Here is an 18207-nt window from a genome sequence, read left to right on the forward strand (position 1 = left end):
TTTTGCAGAGTGTCCTTGCCAAGATTCTTGGGCTGCCTAGGTTGGGACCTAGTCCTTGGTTGGTATCCAAGGACATTGCCCAAATTGACTTGAGTGGATTTTTTTTTAATGTGTGTCTCTAAGAGCCTGAAAGGTAAGAAAAGTGGTCAAGAAGGACCCCATGGGTCTTTGATCCCTTTTCACTCAAGGGTGGGCTCTGACTCTCACTCACGGGGACTAAACCAAAGGTAACCTTGTGCCTTACTGCCTGAAAACCAGCAGAATGCTCTCTTCCAACTCATCTCCATCCGGGCTGCCCCGGGTCCAACCCTGGGAACAGCCAAGTTAAAGGCTAGTTCCTTCTGAAAGGCCTCCTTTCCTCTCCTGGATCTGGGCGATTATCCCTAAAGAACATTTCCTCAAGTCTGTTAACCTCTAGCCCATGGGAGGGAAAGGTATTCCTCCTACACGGTTTTGTTAAGAGCCACAGACAGTCAGAGATGCTATCCAGTCCAACAACCTCACTTCGCTGATGAGAGACCTAGAGGACCTGACCAAGGCCACAGAACCATCCAAGTGCTAACGGGAAGGGTTCTGTCTCACTCCGATTCCTGGGTGCCTCACCCAGTAGCCTTCACTGGGTAATCAGAAAATTCGAGCTGAATTAGACTAGACCCGAGTCTTGTCATTCCCAGACAAGTACCTTTTCTTGGGAACCACTTGTTCTCCAACGGGGCCGTCTACGAGAATCACCTGCACCACTTTCAAAAATACGTCTGGATCTCACCTCCAGAGATTCTGAGAGTGATTGGTTTGGGTGGGGCCTGGGCACCAGGGCTTTGAAACTCTCCCAGGTGATTCCAATGCGCAACTAGGACTAAGAACCATGGATCTAAATCATTCGGCGCTACCAGAGTAAAGAAAGAGAACTGCTGGTCTCTCGGGCCGCTGTTCCCAGTCTTCCCAAGTATGGGAGCCAAGGGTGTGGGTCGAGAGGAAAATGGAGAAGACCTTCAATTCGCTCTTGGCAATGAACTGTCCGTTCCCCACCCTTGAACGACACAGAAAAGGACAAGGTTTGGAGATCAAGTTAAATGTCCAATTTATTTTTATAACTTGAAACCAGAACAAACTTGGTTTTGAACAAGCGTACAAATGAAATGGCAGACACATGCTGAACTCAACATTGTGACATTAAGGGAAAAAAGAGGCCCAAAATCTTGTACAGAGAATAAAAGGAACAATAAATATTTTACTAAGCCATATTGAAATGACCTCCTGTCATCTCAACATTTTATCCATAATAAAAAAAAAAAAGTGCCCGTTTCTTAAACAGAGCACAAATACCAAGCAATAATAAATAGTTCCAAACTTGTAGTAAAAGACAGAACCTCCAAGTAAACAACAAAAGCTCATACAATAAGTAATAGAAAAGGTAATAAAAATATTTCGCCTTGCCCGTACAAATGCAAACAACTTAAATCAATGTAACTTTGCTTTGCAGGGTTGAGATACAAAGAGCACCAAATCACGGGTTTGCCTGTGCGCAACAAAACCTTCGCTACGGACCGGGATGAAAGGCTGACTTCCTTACTTTTCACATTTTGCTTATAGTAGTTCAGCCTCCTCCTCTCCCCATGAAAGACCTTCTAATGGCAAGTGGCAGGTTCCAATTTGGGGCAACTTTGAACAAAGTTGTGGCAGTATGGAAACCGGCCTGAGGTCGGCTGGGTCACCCAGGCTCGGGGGGCCCCCCTCACTGGGTCGTCTGCTCCAGTGTGGGCTTTTTAAACATGAAAGAGAAGCATAATGCTCTTTTCTCTGCAATCGACAGAGACACAATCTTTGTGCTTTAGGATGGCTTAGTCCTGGCATTCTGGTGACTTTGTGGAAGCTGGTGAGGGCTGGCTGGCTAGCTTTCGGAACTACAGGAGGACCACCCTGGAGGCTCCAGTACCTTAAGAGGGCATTGGAAGGAAAGGGCAGCCCCTGGGTCTTCGGATCGGGCAGGTAGGAAACTGACATCTCAGCTTTCTCTCCCCCCCCCCCCTTCTTTCTGTTCCCTTTGCAAAGGTCAGTGGCAAGGAGGGAAGGGTGTATCAAACAGAAAAGCTCCCAGAAGAAAGATTTCTGCTTTTGGTCAAGAATTGCCCCAAAAGATGCTTGGTTATACTTTCATAACCTGAAATAATGGTTTTACAGTTCCTGAAATAAAAAATGGCTTCCTGATATAAGTTTTTTTTTTTTTTAATGTATTATTCCCTCATCCAAAAAACCACCACAATATTATCTTAAAGCTACTTGGCTTTACAAAAAAAAAAAAAAAAACAGAAACAAACAAACAAAAAAAAACCAGGGGAGTACAGAGAGGGAGAAAGAAAAGAAATTAAGTAAAAATGAAGAGGACAAAATAAAAGTGACAGAGGCTGGAGGACGGAGAGGAAACACAGGGGAAGGAGAGAAGCGATATGGAAAGGCACCGGATGCATCCCAGGCCCTCGGCACTCGGAAACTGACGGAATGTAGGTTTCAGCGAGAAAAGCAGCAGAGCAGGTAAGAAAGACAACAGGCCAACACTCTCCATGGAAAGAAAGTCCCTGGGTGTGACGGGGACTCTCTCCCGAAATCCAACTTGCACTGGTCTCAACAGCAGCTCGCGTCACCTGTGCCTCACTGATTCACCAGCTCCTTTTACTGCGTCTTTTGTCTGTTTCATGTTTTCTCAAGGACTAAAGAAAGCTCGGTTTGCATTCCTTTCTGCTCTTAAGGGCGGGAGATGTGGTGACCGCCACAGTGGTGGACAGTAGAGAAGGAAGATGCCCTCTCGCTCTCTCCTCTAACACCTGACATCTTACAGACGGCCTCTTGGAGAACGAGAGGACTCTGTGAAATGTTACCGACATCTTTACAAAAACTGATTTCTCCACTCAACACGAATAAAGAATTTCCCATCCGGTCTGCTGTGGCCACACCAGGGAGCCTTGATGCAAGGTTCGGGGCATTCGGAGAGAAGCCCTGCTCGAACAGTCCTTTGTATAGGCCAATTCCGACAAAAATATATACAACTAAAATGGTTGTGAACCAAAGCATTTAACGACTTCCTTTTGTTTCTTTTCCTCAAAGGTTGTCAAACAACCCTTCTTCTCCTGTACAATAGGACTAAACATACAAATTTTTTTTTTGCAATATTTTATCCTGCCAAATTAAAAAAATATATTATGGCAGCCTGTTTGTTTTTGTTTTTTTTTTTCTTTTTATTTCCAAATTCACTAACAAAAAGGTACATTAAATCCCTTTAAAAGGACAAGCTTACAGTTAAAAAATTACAAGCTCCAGTAAAAATACAGCAAGTGCCTACATCATATGAACCAACCAATATATCCATTCCAGAGGGGGCGGGGAGAGAAAAATAAGTAAAGGTCAGAAATGTGATTTTTTTTTTCTGCAAAGCAATAACAATATTAAGCACTTTTTTTTCTACATACTTTTTCTACATGGTGTAGCAATCCCCTTTTAATCCCCAAATACAAGTTTCTATACATTTTTTTGAAATAAAAATTCAACACCCAAGGCAGAAAAGAATTTACTAAAACTCCGACTTTACAGTTACTGTGACAAGAACAAATTTATAGACCCACCATTTAAATTTTACTGCAACATTTTCAAGGAAAAGAAAAGGGTTTTTTTTTTTTCTTGTTTTGTAAAATGCCCAGGCATTCTCGATTATTACAAATACTGGTCCACTTGTACAGTAATCAAGAAATTTTAATATATATAATATATACTAAAACCCCGTCACCAAAAAGAAAACAATATACACGCAGCCACTGTGGCATTTTTTTATAACCTAGTAAGCAAACTTGGAAAAAAAATGATCGCTCCAACACACATACACACAATTTTTTTTTACCCTTGTATGTATCCAATACTGTAAACGTATTTTTAAGACAGAGTGCACTAAATTTAACTTTAGAAAAAAATTAGCCGCTGTTCCTGAATTGTTTTTGTTTTTCATTCAACGATATCAACGTGTAACTTGTGTCACTTGAGTTTTAATTCAGCAGTAAATCACCTCCACGCCAAATCTAAGCAGCGTTGTCCCACAGACAAAGGGGGATGAGGGTAATTCAGCTAAGGATGTCCACAGTTGTGCTGGGCTTATCTCTTCATTTGATTGGGTCTTATGGCATTTTCATGTCCTCGATCTTCAACCAGGATTTTTTTAAAATTTAATTAAAAGTAAATGTGGCTTTGTTTGTGTCTAAAGAATGTACTTTTCTTGTTTTACTCTTTTAAAAAGTCTTTTCATTTCAAAAAAAAAAAAGTTTTGCATTTGTCTCAAGAGACTCAGATAGGAAGATCAGTTTCCAAGGCACTCACATCAAATTGAATGGCAGTAGAAAAACCGTCCAATAAATTATTTTATTTTGTTCTTTATAGTGCCAGTATTGTGAATGCCAAGCTTAGCAACACTGACACTCGATCTCGGCCGTCCCTTACAGGTTAACCCACCTCTGGGCCAAAGAGAAGAATATGCTGCAATTTCTTGTTTAGAAGCCATTTAATTTAAATGCAAACAAAAGCTTTAAAGTGCGGGTCAACAGAATTCAAATGTCTAATCTTAACAGTCCAATGTTTAGTACCCTCCAACCTAATGGGATAGAAAAGAAAAAAAATTGGGAAGTAGCGCTGGGCACCGTGGGATGGAGCTATTTCCCTGCTTTCTCAGTAAAAGGGAAGAGAAATTTGCAAGATCCTCCCACCTGTCCATCCAATGTCATCAGTGTGCGTTAAATGAGAGAATACTACCTTCTCTCAGTTCACCTCATCGGGGCACTTGTCTGCTTGAGACACGGTCAGTTATCACTGGAAGCAACGTGCGACTCGGGATTTCTGTGGTGGGGGGTGATGAAAAGAGAGAGAGAGAGAAGCCGTCAAGCCAGAAGAAGCCTGAAAGAACATGGCTGGTTCTTTCCCTTCTGTATCACTGCAGGTCACCACCATCTACCCAAAAAAGTACCCTCAGCCCATTTTATCTAGCCTCATCTACAGCAAAGAGCAAAGATGGTATCCCAGGGCATGAGAACACTCCAAGAAAAGCACGGTAGCTGCTGGTCATGCACAACTCTAAGATGCTTTTGGGCCATCTCCCGGGCAGTTCTCAAAACCTCCTATTTCTCTGTCAGTGGTGAGTTTTCTGGGGTGGTGGGGGCTGAGGAGGGGGAAGGAGGGGCCTCTGACTCTCCCCCACCACTAGAAGCTCCCTTAGATGCTGTAAAGGTTGAAATCAACACAGAAAAGTCCTCTGTTACTCAGGAGATCATCAGTGCTACATCTCAATTCCAATTCTGAAACAAAGTGCTACAACGTTAAAGATTGTTATCCGCTGTACATCCACCCCTCCCCCCCCCCAAAAAACAGCATGCCACTTTTTATTTCAGGACTGAAGGAAAAGAAAATGAAGAAGAAGGAATTTAAAAAAACAAAGTAAACAACTTTAAAAGTCATTTAAGTGTTGGCTTCTTCACAAGAAATTACACATGCTTAGCTTAAATCTCAAAAAAGCAGCGCCCTCCCCCCCAAATTATAATTTAAAAGATAAGCTTCCCTTCTACATCGCTTGGGAATCATTGCTCAGGCTACTACTGGGTTTAAAAAAAAAAACAAAACAAAAACAGAAACAAACAAAAAAAAACCCAAAAACAAACAAACAAAAAAGGATGGATACCCAACAAAATCTCTTAAAGGAATTTAAACAGAAAGAATAATAATAAAAAGTATCTGCACATGCCAAAAAATTACAAAACCCAATAAATACAGAAATTATTGCACAGTTAAAAGGCTCCACAATTTTTACTGCCTCTATCAACCCTCGGGTTTCCATAGGACTTCGTAGACACAGGTTAGGTTGGAGCGCCGCGGGCCCTGCGCCCCGGGGCGGGGCGGGGCGGGGCGGGGGTGGGCGGCGCGGCGCGGGCGCGGGCGCGGGCGGGGGCGCGCGCGTCGGGTCAGCATTCTCTCGGGAGGCGGCGGTTCCACTGTACAGGGGCGGGGCGCCGGGCCGCGCGCTTAGCTCCTCTCGGCCTGCTCGATTTTGACGTCGTTAGTCAGCAAGTGCTCGCCGTGCCACTTTTTCATGTGTTTCTCCAGGGTGCTGTAGACGCTGAAGGGCATCTGGCAGATGTCGCAGCGGTACACCTCCTTGCCGATCTGCCCGTGCGTCTTCATGTGGCGCGTGAGCTTGCTGCTCTGCGCGCACGCGTAGTTGCACAGCTCGCACTTGTAAGGCCGCTCGCCGGTGTGGCTCCGCCGGTGCACCGTCAGGTTGCTGCAGTTCTTGAACACCTTGCCGCAGTACTCGCACGTGTCGCTGCGCCGGCCCTCCTTGGAGCTCGGCCGCCCGGGGCCCGGGCCGCCCAGGTGCGGCGTGCTGCCCCCGCTGGCCGTGCCGCTGCGGCCCGACAGGCCGCCGTCCAGCAGGTCCCCGGGCGGCGTGGAGAAGCGCAGGCTGCCGTTCTCGGACGAGTGCTCGGACGACGTGGCGAAGGGCGACTGGCGCGCGTCCGTGAAGCCCAGGAAGGGGTCCTTCATGAAGTGCCGCGACGCCGCGTAGCCCACGAGCCACTGCGAGTACACGTTCTCGGACGGGATGAGCGCGGCGGGCGGCAGCTCCAGGTCCTTCTCCACCTTGATGCGTTTGGCCGCGCTGTTGAGCCCGGGGCTGGGCAGCGGCGCCGGCTTGCGCGGGAAGAGGCCCGGGAAGGGCTCGGCGCCGGGCGCGAAGCCGCCGCCGCGCCCGTTGACCGCGCCGCCCGGGCCCGCGTCGCCGCAGCCGCCCGCGTCGTCGTCGTCGCCCGCGTCGCCGCCGCCCGGCCCGCGCTTCAGGAAGGCGCCGCGCTTGGGCTTGTCGGCCAGCAGCTCGCCGTACTGCGGCAGCGCGCCCAGCCCCACGTTCTCCATGACCTTGCCCAGCACCAGCGCCTTCTCGTCGGCCAGCGCCTTGGCCGCGCCGCCCACGCCGCCCGCGCCCGCCACCCCGGCCACGCCGCCGCCGCCGTTCTCGCGGTTGCGGCTCAGCTCCGAGTCCATGCTGAAGCTCGACTCGGGCCGGCTCTCGTTCTCCAGCAGCAGCTCCTCCTCTTCCTCCTCCTCCTCCTCGTCCTCCTCCTCGGGCTCGTGGCCCAGCGACGGGTCGCTCTCGTGGTGGCGGAAGTCGCCGTCGGCCGCCTTGAGGCCCTCGCCGGCCAGCTCGCTGGTGCCGGGCTCCGGGGAGCTGGCGGCCGAGAGCCCGTCGTCGGAGCGGCCGGCCAGCGAGCCGGCCTTGTGCATGTGCGTCTTCATGTGGCGCTTCAGCTTGCTCGCCTGCGAGCACGCGTGGTCGCACAGCTGGCACTTGTAGGGCTTCTCGCCCGTGTGGCTGCGCCGGTGCACGATGAGATTGCTCTGGAACTTGAACGTCTTGCCGCAGAACTCGCACGACTTGCTCTTGGCGGGCGGCTGCGGCGGCGGCGTGCCGCCGGGGGGCATGGGCGGCAGCGGCGGCGTGCTCAGGAACGGGGACTTGGGGCTGGGCTGGAAGGGGTTCAGGAGCCGGTGCATAGGGTTGCCGCGGCCCGGCGACACGGGCGGCGGCGTGGAGCTGTTGCCCGCCAGCTCGCGGAGCCGCCGCGAGAAGTCCATGGCGGGAGAGTCGATGGCCATGGGGTTGAGGCGCATGACTCGGTCAAAGGCACTGGGGTGCTGGGCGACGAGCCCCATCTCCTCGGCACTGAGGCGGTGCGGGTCCAGGTGGTGGCGCGGCGGCGGGCTGAAGAGCGGCGGCGTGCCGGGCAGGCGGCCCTCGCCGAAGCCCGGGTGGTCCCGCAGGATGGGGCCCGTCATGCGCAGCAGGTTGAAGGGGTTGCTGTCGCCCAGGAAATTCATGAGCGGGGACTGGGCCACGGCCTCGGGTCCCAGCGGCGGCGGGATGGTGAGCCGCGGCGTGAGCGAGCTGCTGGCCGGCCCGGGCTCCAGGTAGATGCGGAAGCCGTGCGTGTTCTGCGCGTGCTGCAGCAGGAACCACGCGCTGTTGAAGGGCTGCTTGCATGTTGTGCAAATGTAGCTGGAAGGCTCATCTTTACCTGGGGAGACACACGGACAGAAAGGCAGACAGAGCGTGAGAAGCAGACTGGGCGTGCACCGCGGGACCAGAAACCTGAGGGCGCGCGGGGGCGGGAATCGAGTCCTGGATCCGCAGGGCTTGGGAAGTTGGCCGCAGGGCCCCTTTGGAGCGGGCGGGGCCCGGCGACCTGTCACCCAGGCCGAGACCCCTACCAACTGCAGAGCTGAAGAAGCCGGCTCCGTGGACGGGGAGACCCGGCAAGGCCCCCATCGGCCTCGCCACCGCAGCTAGCACCCGCAGTTCCTAGGCCCCGACCTGCTCCCCCAAAGAAAAGCTGCTCTTGTCGCCTCATCTCAGAAGCCAAATGAGGCGGCGCTGTGAGACCGCCTGACGCCAACCGTAACACAGCCGAGACACCTGCAACCGCGACAGACCCAGGTTTTGTCAACCAAGGCACTACTGACGTCTGGACCAGGATGACTCTGCGGGGGGTGGGGGGGAGGGAGGGCTGTGCTTTGTAGAATGTTCAGAACCGTCCCTGGCCTCTCCCACTACAAGCCAGTCAAACTGCCTACACCACCACCCCCACCCCCACCGGAGGATCACAAACCTCTTCAGGCCTGACCAAATGTCCCCAGGGGGACGGGGTATGAAGCTGCAGCTCACAGCTCCCCCTCACCTTGAGAACAAGTGATTAGGCAATATTTGATCCAAGGGGTTTCTAAAAAACCCAAGTTGAAGTCAATTGCCCAGCAAACGTCTTTTTAAAGAGAGACAGCTGATACCTCTGCACTATTTGGGATTCCAGCTAAAGGAAATGCGAGGGTTTCGTACACCAGCATACCGTCAAATTCACCCATGAATTACACAGGAGGAATTTAGCATGTTAGGAAGCTCACTGTCCCCCAGTCCCCCTCTGGCCTCACACACACACCCCTAACCATCATGCAAAATCCGGCCTCCACAGGCCCCTGGGCCGGGGAGGGAGAGGGGGCTGCTGGCGTACATGAGGTCCTTTGCTGGAATGCTAACTGCGGGACAATGTCAAATCTGACGCGGCGGTCAGGATGAATGCTGGCAAGTGTGGATCTGTTACATACTGGCTCTGGCGACATCGGGAGCCAATCTTAGTGGACACTTGTGGCACGGAGCCAGAAACGTTACTGTCTTTGTCCATCACTGAGGCAGCCACAAAATGGAGGCTGAACGGTTTCATCCAGAAGCTGTCTTGAGCCGCCCTCCTCAAACTCCGGGGGCAGCGCGAAGCTTTTCCAGTCTGAATTGCTCCTAATGCTTTCTATAAAGGGGCAGGTGCAGGCAGGCCCTGCTTTCCACCAGCAGGCTTGCTCGCTAGCCGGGGAAGGAACAGGGAACAAGACATCACAGCCGGGATCTTGAAAAATCCCTTTTGTTTTTTCAAACTGTCCTGAATCTGGAAGGTTTTAATGCTGACCAAGTATGGTCGCATCAGACTCCCTGGTCCCCTATCCCAGCCTCTTCCCAAAAGACCTTCCAAGATCCCGCGCAGAGATTTATTTTTTGTTTTCCACACACGAGTTCTACTTCCAGGGGGCTTCAGGCTTATCTGTAAAACCCAGGTGAATGAAGGATCCAGTGCCCTGTTCGGGGGGATAGCGGCAGAGAGCAGAGACCTCCCAGCCCCATGTCGGGTGTGAGCGTCACAGAAGGGGCCGACGGGTCCAGCGGGCGGGGTGCAGATCCTCCCAGACCCCCAAACCAACTGGGCCAGAACACCCACCCCTGGAAACGAAGACGGGCCTTAGGAGCGGGGTGCCTCGTAGTGATCCGACGGCTCTCGGCTCCTAGGTTCTGTTGTCTCCGTGTTTGGTGGTGGTCAAGACAGTGGGCGGGGGAAGGCCAGAGAGGAAAAAGGACCCTAAGGGCCGGCTTCACTCTGCTTTTGCCAACAGCTCAAGGAGAACTACTGAGGCAATTTTCTCTCTCCAGCATACCCACTCTGTCTGGGCCATTCAGTGCCCCATGCCGGAGTCCCCGAGGAGACTTTTCCCCGGTTGGAAAATGACAGGGAGGCCTCCCAAGGCCCTGGGGCGCCATGTTTCTCATGGCGCTGTACGGCGGCGCCAACCTGGGCCTTCCCTGCCCGCACGGCCCTCAGCTGGCAGAGAGAACGCCACCTCCTGTCCTCGCTTATTAGTTAATGTACTTGGGACAACAGAGCCCTCTGCCTCAGACTGCCTCACGAGAGAGCTGGCCAGAAGCCACGGTGTTTAGAGCCCTGCTCAAATCCTCTTCTAGAGCAAGACAGAATAAATACGTAATAAATAACAAGAAGATAAATAAAATGTGCTTTTCTGACCCACGAGCTAATAACACAAATGAACTGCCACATCCCACAAGGTCATAGATCTTCAAATTAAAGAGCGTTTCTGTACCCTTCACCTGGGCTTTCGGAAACTCTAATTAATCGATTGATGGTACGCAGCTGCTTTGGCTCTTCGTCGTTTAAGTGGGACCCTCTTCCCCCCCCCCCCCATCTCTTTGTTCATCATCTTCATCTCCTTGGGCTTCCACTCCAGAGCATTTCCTGTTTCTTGTTCTGATGGCCACGTATTTTCTAGAAAGTTCTATGCTGGTGAGGAATATGGATAACAGAAGAAAATGCAGAATTCCCCAGCAGGCCAGGAATAAAGACTGCTCTTCAGCCGAAATGGCCGATTAAAACCTTTTTTTAACTCAAAATGGCAGCTGCTGGGAAGCATGTAGCTGCATGTTCTAAAGAGCTCAGATGTTTCCACTTCTTGTTTAAAAAAAAAAGAAGAAGAAAATTTTTAAAAAGACGCTTTTAAAACTCTGGAGCAGCCCAGGAAGGAAGTTACCTGTCCGTAATTCACCAGCAGGTGGGGAAGAACTTCGTGTCCATCAAATCGGATCTCAGGGCCACCGTGGTGCCGGGGTGAGCTCTTTCTTTTCCCGTACCCCTGAACCGCTTTGGTTCCCTGACTTCCCTTGCACGATGGCAAGATTCACTGCAGGCGACGGCCTTCCCAGGATCTGACAGCTTCTGACTTTTTTTTAAATCTCGCAGCCCTCAAAGGCCCTCCCTAGACAACTCTCTTTCCACTACCCCCAGCTTTTTTTTTTTTCCCTTAATAAAATGTTCATTTCCATATTAGCACTTCATGGTTCTCTCGTGCCTGGAAGTAGCCTTGAGCACTAGGGCTGCTCACTTTTAACAAGTGAACAATGTCAGAAGTCTTTGAAGAGCCACTCGGAACATTTTTCTATTCAAAAACTCACTAAATATTTTACACTTGCCGCATTCCAGTCACAGGCGGCTCATTTTTAAACGCAATGGGAGACCCTTGGCGAGAGGGTTGGCCCCCCTCCCCATCGCAGGACCAGAGGTCACCCCCTCCTCAAGCTAAGGGCCACCTGCCCAGAGGTGAGCTGGAGGCTCAATGAGGCAACCCCTTAGCCGGAGGACCAGAGAGGACCCACCCTCACCACACTGCCCAGGGGGCCACTGAGACTCCATGTGAGCGGTGGATGCCTGGATCCTTTTGAAGTGACGTCCCCGGCAACATCAAACCGGCCTACAGACCTAGAAACGTCAGCTGCGCTTCGATCACACTATCAGGCTTGGCGACTCCGAACCCAGGGCCCGTGTCTGTCCTTGCTCGATTCCTTCCTCAGACAGCATTACTCTCAGTTGGCAAAAACCCAGATGGTATCTTCTTTGCTCTACTGGCTCTAAAGGCAGTCCTTAGGATTTTCTCCACCCAGAAATGCCCCTTGCCATCTCTAGGTTATGGGGGCTTGGGTGACATTCCCAGCCTTGACATTCCCAGCACAGTGAAGTCGCTCAAATCACAACCTCGTTGGGCCTCGATTTCCACATCAGCAGAATGGGACTAAGATACCTGCCCCTAAAGAGGGCCGGGGGCGCCCAATGAGCTGCCACGAGGGGACCCCTGTGGAAATCGAGCACCACGATGGAGAGGCTGAGTGGGGCTTTCTAGGTTTCAGTATATGGGGTCCGTCCTTGAACCTGGGGGTGCACAGTCAAGTCTGGCAGTCATAAAACCCGCCCCGACTTTTCATGCAGCTGTCTTCATGCGTGAGAGGTTCCAGAGAAGTGCAAACTCACTCGCGGTGAGGGAACCTCCTTCCTTACAGTGACACCTGGGGACCGACAGCAACCGGACCCTCCTGCAATGGATGAGAGTCTCCCTCTGCGGTGAGGGGTTGTTGTTCCTTTTTTTAAATGGGCATTTAAATAATTGTTCCTCCTTATTATGCCGGTTACTCTAATAATACTAATAAAGGTATCATGTCCAATAAAAAATACACCTTTAATGGAGTCATTATTCAATGAAAAGGACACAGTTGAGCATGCTAGTTTAATAGGTCTCTCCGAAGGCCAAGTGATGCCACGAGGAAGGGCGCCTGCGCCCGTGGGAGATGCAGCGGCTGCTCAGAGGGGACAGCCAGGACACCCCTCAGGCCCCCAGCTCACACGGGGCCACAAGCAAGATCCCACCTGGGCCATTCTCCAAAGCTGGAGGCAAAAATTAGAATCTGGACTCTGGGCTGCTGACCTAAGAACCAGGTCTTGGGTTCACAGCCCTCCACAGTTTGCACAGCCCTCCGCAGCCGCTTTTGTATCTCTGCTGGCATGAGCGCCGTCATTACTCACCCCGCCCCTGAGGGACGCCAGGCAAGGGCTGCACCCCTGCTGGAAAGAGGGAATGGAAGCTCAGGAGCAAGCAGAGGAGAGTCCCACAGCCAGCAGGGAGGGGGCCGTGACCCTCCTCAAGCTTCCCGACCCCAGGCTCGCTTCCCGCCCACTCTCCAGCACCTCAGGGGCTGATCTCTCTCGCTACACTGTTTTATGATGAAAATGGCCAAGAAGGAGGCTCCTCTTCCGCGCCATGTGTCCCTTTAGTGCAGGGCACCGATTATCCTCTCATGGAACCCAGTCGAGGCCACCACGGGCCTGGCCCCCGGAAGGGAGACGTTTCACAAAGTAAGTGAGCCCACTCGATGGGGTGTGGAGTGCAACAGGACCCAGGACCCAGATGCAGGGGCAGGAGGCTGGATCCCAGGTCCCCTATACCCCAGGAGAGGGCTTGGTTCACCGGCCAACCCCGTAGTCCTCCTCCCGAATCTCTAGCTGCTTACAAGATTGTCTCCACTGTTCCAAAATGGTAGTAATTATGATCACCATTATCCCTAAAATGTGTGGACCCCTCATTAGTTATAAAACCGTCTCCCCTCTCATGATCCCGGAAAGAAAAGGTCAGCCAGCCACCTCAGCGGTTTTTGTAGGTCTTGTGTGTCTATCATTTCTGAGCACGGCTGTCTCTGAAACCTAGAACCACCCTTGCTTGTTCTGAATGTACCCTGTCAACCCTCAGCCTCTCTCCAAGGTGGAGCTGTGGAAACAGTCACCACAGCAGTAAGCCCAGACGTCATGAAGCCCTTACACGGGCCTGTCCACAGTGAAGCAGGGCTGACCTCGCCCGAGACTCCACACAAGCTGCGAAGGAAGAAAGGTCACTGGCCCCATTTCACGGGGGAGGACATTGAGGCCTGGAACAGGCCACCAGCCGACTGTGCTCTTGAGCCCCGTGCTGACTGGTAACAGTCAAGAGAGAAATGTGTCCAGACTGGGCCGCCCCGCCAGGGTACCCAGGCATGGCTGTGCCTCGGCTCCTTTCCTTTTGTCCCAGCCCACATGAGAGTGGAGGTGGCAGCTCTGGGCGAGAACCACAGTAAGTCGGTGAAATCGTGTTGACTGCGTCTCACGGAGAAGTCAGGGATGCACTTTGTTGGTCCTGGGGGTGTCGGGGGGGTGACACCCAGCTCCCGTGTGGTCTCCGGGGTGCTCCGCCAGCCTCTGCTCACAGAGCCCACGCCCCCCCACCCCCATGGCAGCCACGGCCAGTCCACGCCTGCACTCTTCCTCCAGGCCTTGGAGTCCTCTAGATCTTCATGACCACACAGAGCGTGCCTCTGCCTCTTTGCCCTCCATGGATCCCAGTACACAGAAGCCCAGTAAATGGGGGCCCAGGTGAGACAGGGCTGAACTAACTAGGTGGCAGAGTATGTCCTGCGGAGAGCAAAGACCCCACCAGCCCTTCCTTTGTTCAGTGCACAGACAGGAGCTGAGCAGCCTGGGCGTCCGTCCTCTCCCTGGGTGGACAGTGCGCACTGCAGGGAGATGATGAACAGGACAAGCACTGCAGGTGGGCAGCCGCGGTGCCGGGAGAGCGAAGGATGCACGGGCTCAACTGAACTGGGCCTAGGCCTGCATTGTGGGGCTGCTGTCTGCACAGCCCCCTTCAGTCCTCATGATAATTACACATCGCGACAACTGACAGGAGCTATAAAGGAGTTTGGGGGGAACTTCAGTGAGCTGGTCAAAGCCACAGTATTGGCCCTGAGTTGCTGATTTAAATTCATCATCTGAGCTAGATTCCGAGCTCCCTGAGGACAGGGACTGAGCTGGCCCAGGCCGCTGCTGTGACCATAGCCACCCACACAACGACTAATGGGACACACGCTTCAGAACTGCGGGTGACCCGCGAAAACGCTGTGTCCTCACAGCCAGCACCGCGGATCACATCGTCTCCCGGACGGGGGTGTATGGGGGAACCTGCCTGGCCCCACAGGGCTCAGCTCAGCATTCAGCCAGTGCACCGCTTCCTGGGCATTCTGGGCACAGGGCCCACCCAACACGCCCACACCTTTCAGCCACAGCACCCACTACCCAGCAGGCCAGCATCCCAGGGGGATCCAAACAGAACCAGGACGCCAGGCCACGGCCACCGCCCGACCCTCTAAGCCAGCATCAGCAGGACGGGTGCGCAGGCCACCCACCATCCTCCCGTATCCCCTGCTGCCCAGGGGAAGCGAGAGGCCTTCAGCCTTCACTCACACCCCCGGCCCTCTCCTTGGGGCCACATGTTTGCAACCAGGCTGGTACCTGCCAGTCCTTGCACCCGGATTACCTGCCTTTCCTTCTCTGCCTGAAAAATGTCTTTCCAGACCCAGCACCACCGCTACTGTATTCCCCCAGCATTTCGGGAAAACCACCTGATACTGATGGCACGTAATATCATAATCTGTCCTTAACCTTGGTGTGTTCAATGCACATGTGATCTGCACGTACCAATGCCAGACTTGTCCTCTCAAACAGATGCTCACAGAAACTCTAGAAAGTGGGTTTTAATCCAGACTTCATATAAAAAAGAAATGAAGTCTCATCCCAGCTAAGTGCAGGACCGAAGGTCCCGTGGTTTATGGATCACAGAACCCAGACTGACACGGAGTCTGAGCCCAGAGCCTGTGCCACGTCCAGACACACAGCTGGCTGCCCCCTCCATGAGACTGCAGCCTCCGCTGTCATGGGCCTGGGGAGGGGCCAGAGGAGGCCCACCAACCACTTCACCCGCACCCATGAACACCAGCAAGCTGCAGGTTTCGTGCAGGAAATGCCGTGGGTTTCTAGGCTGAGACTAAAGACCTTATACAGATGGCAAAACTCCGCTCGGCCTCACGGTGCTTGGGGACAGACTGTTGACCCTGCCAGCACCCTTGTGACAGAGGTACACTGTGTGCTTCCTATGCCTGGAGTTAACTAGGGCTGGCTCCAGCCTCTCCCACAGCCTCCAGCTCAAGCCTCCAACATTCCCCTAGGCAGCCAGATGCGCACAAAAACACCACCAAATCTTGCTTCAAGCAAGAGCCATACCTGGGAAGTGAGTGAACCCAAAGAAATTTAACTGTGTCCCAAATGCTCTAGGGACATGCTTTTCTCATTCATTCATTCATTCACTCACTCACTCATTCATTCACTCTTTCATCGCACTATCCAGTCATCCACAGCAGACACGACTCAGAGGGATTGGCCACGACCCCTTGCCTCCAGGAGGCCACAGGTAAGGGCTGAGAAGCAAGGGTGAGTGAGTGGACACAAAGGATGCTAACGCAGAACAGAACCGCGGAGGAAGCTCAGAGCACCTGGGGAGAAGGCAGGCAGGTAGGAACACTGCACGGACGGGAGTGAAAACCGGACACGGGGAGAGGGCCCCTGCCCAGACCACGGAGGGAAGGCATGCAGGTGGAGAGCACTGCACGCGCACCCTCACGGCTGCACAGAAGGGAAAGGCCCGGGAGAGAAAATGGGAGACGCAGCGGGGGAGCGCCGTACCTACCAGAGACTGCAGACACCTGCTTGTGGTGCAGGGCTGTCCTCACTTGTCCACACTCACTGCCCAAACGCAGGGCTGAATATTAAACGTGCAGAAGAGGCACGGCTCTCAGGTGTCCTTATCCTTCTTGTAAGGAAGCCAAGGGTTGCCTCAGGACAGTACCCAAGGTCACCCTACATCTGGTACCCCGGAAACTGCACCGCGATAGCAAAGATGAAAGGATCTGTCCCACATCATGTAGTCACTTGCTCCGTCCCCCTTCCTTGGCTCTACGACACAGAAAGCACCTGCTGGGGGCCAGGCCCTGGGCTGAGTGGAGGGACACAGCAGGATCCTGCCGCCAAGCGCAGGAGCTAATGAGTGCACACGTCTCTAGTGAGGCTTCAGGCCACAAGGTCACCAGGAGGGGCTGTGATAGGAGGCACAGGATCCCGAGGACGGACAGACAGACAGCAGGGGAGGATCAGGGAAGACCTCTCTGGGGAGGAGCTCCTGAAGCTGAAGTCAGAAGGAAGAAGGAAGCAGGAGTCCGCTGTGCAGAGAAAGCAAAGCAAAGGTGTGCCTTGCAGCTACAACAGCACACACACAGGCATGGAAATGGGACCCCAGATTGACGGAGGTGAGGAAGAGGAGGTGGGACTGAAAAGGGGGTTTCGGACCAATCTGAGGAGGTTCTGAAAACACAGAGGAATGGAGCCAGGTACAGGCTAAATTCCGTCACTAATGATTCCACCACGGTGCAAGCTCTAATCTATTTTTTTTAAATATGAAGATTTTCAAACCCACACTCAAGGCCTACTTGAGTCAAAACCTGTTCCATGCAACAAAATGTCAGTACAACCAATGAAGGGGAACCCCTTGAAGGGCTCTTCTGGAGACCAGATCCACCCTTTCCAAATTGTGAAACCATTAAGATATAAAGAAATGAAACCGGAGGGCCTGGAAAATGCAAAGAAGAAATTTAAAATCCAATCTATGAGGCTCACTAGCCTATAAGGTAGCTCTTAAATCACTGTCTCCAGCAGGAGTTCTATTATTCCAGCAAGATTCTCATCTGAACCTCCTAGGCCCGTGATCCAGCTTCAGGAACAGAGTGGTCCAGGTTCTCAGTGGAACAGAGAAGTATTAGAACTGAACTGCAGCAGCAGGCACCATGCACCCCAGATTTCCCCAGACAGTCTCGATTTCAACTGCTCAATTCTGTGGTCAGACCAGGTGTGCAGTTCAGGCTCAGGAAACGGCCACCCACCCCAGAAACAAAGCAGTATTGCTGACCGCGGGGGCATCTCGGGGAAGAGCGAGAACGGCGGTGTTTGCTGGTAAGACGGAAGAGCTGGAGGCAGGACACACGGCGCGATTTTATATGGGGCAACTCACTCACGGCATTCTCAAAAAACCACGGCACATTCCTCAAGATTATCTTTATAGAGCTTCCCCCTTTTACATAAGGGACGCAAATCAGCTGGAAATAGTATGTCTTCCCCAAAATAGATGAATGCATCATCAGATTCCCTTGAAATCTTTCCGTAGACTTCTCTGAAAATGACCTACACCAGTGCGTTCTGGTGGGCTGAGAGATAAACTTATTTGGGTGGTTTTGTTCTGCCCCCCCTCCCCATGCCCTCCAAATACATGAGGTTTTCTAAAAGCGCTGTAGCACTCTGGGGACAGGAATGTAGCCGAGAATGTGAAGCGGAAGCAGAAAGCAAATCCTCCTTATCATTTAATGGAAAAATAAAGAGTGAATTAAGAAATAAACAGGTTAAAAAAAAAAAAAAAAACCACCACTCCAGGCGTGAGCTGCCGGTGTGTGCGAGAGAGCTGGTGTGTGCAGGCGTGCGCACACCTCGTGGGTATCTTCACGCGCGCGTTCCGGCTGACACAGGAAGTCTCTCTTCTCCATTATTCATGACTTCCTTCGTGAGGCAG

General features: G+C 52.6%; 1 protein-coding gene across 4 annotated transcripts in view; it reads right to left on the bottom strand.

Moving 5' to 3' along the window:
• Positions 1 to 1064: 1064 nt before the first annotated feature.
• The window catches only part of BCL11B (BCL11 transcription factor B), a 94771-nt gene continuing 77628 nt past the window's right edge, over positions 1065 to 18207 (bottom strand). For all 4 annotated transcript variants that reach the window (XM_059183071.1, XM_059183069.1, XM_059183070.1 and 1 more), the window contains one exon: positions 1065 to 8099. In XM_059183071.1, the coding sequence (XP_059039054.1) occupies positions 6049 to 8099 (2051 nt within the window). In that variant the 3' untranslated portion in view covers positions 1065 to 6048. The remainder of the gene's footprint in view (positions 8100 to 18207) is intronic.

The sequence above is a fragment of the Mustela lutreola genome, chromosome 7 (assembly GCF_030435805.1).
Source record: "Mustela lutreola isolate mMusLut2 chromosome 7, mMusLut2.pri, whole genome shotgun sequence".
NCBI lineage: Eukaryota > Metazoa > Chordata > Mammalia > Carnivora > Mustelidae > Mustela > Mustela lutreola.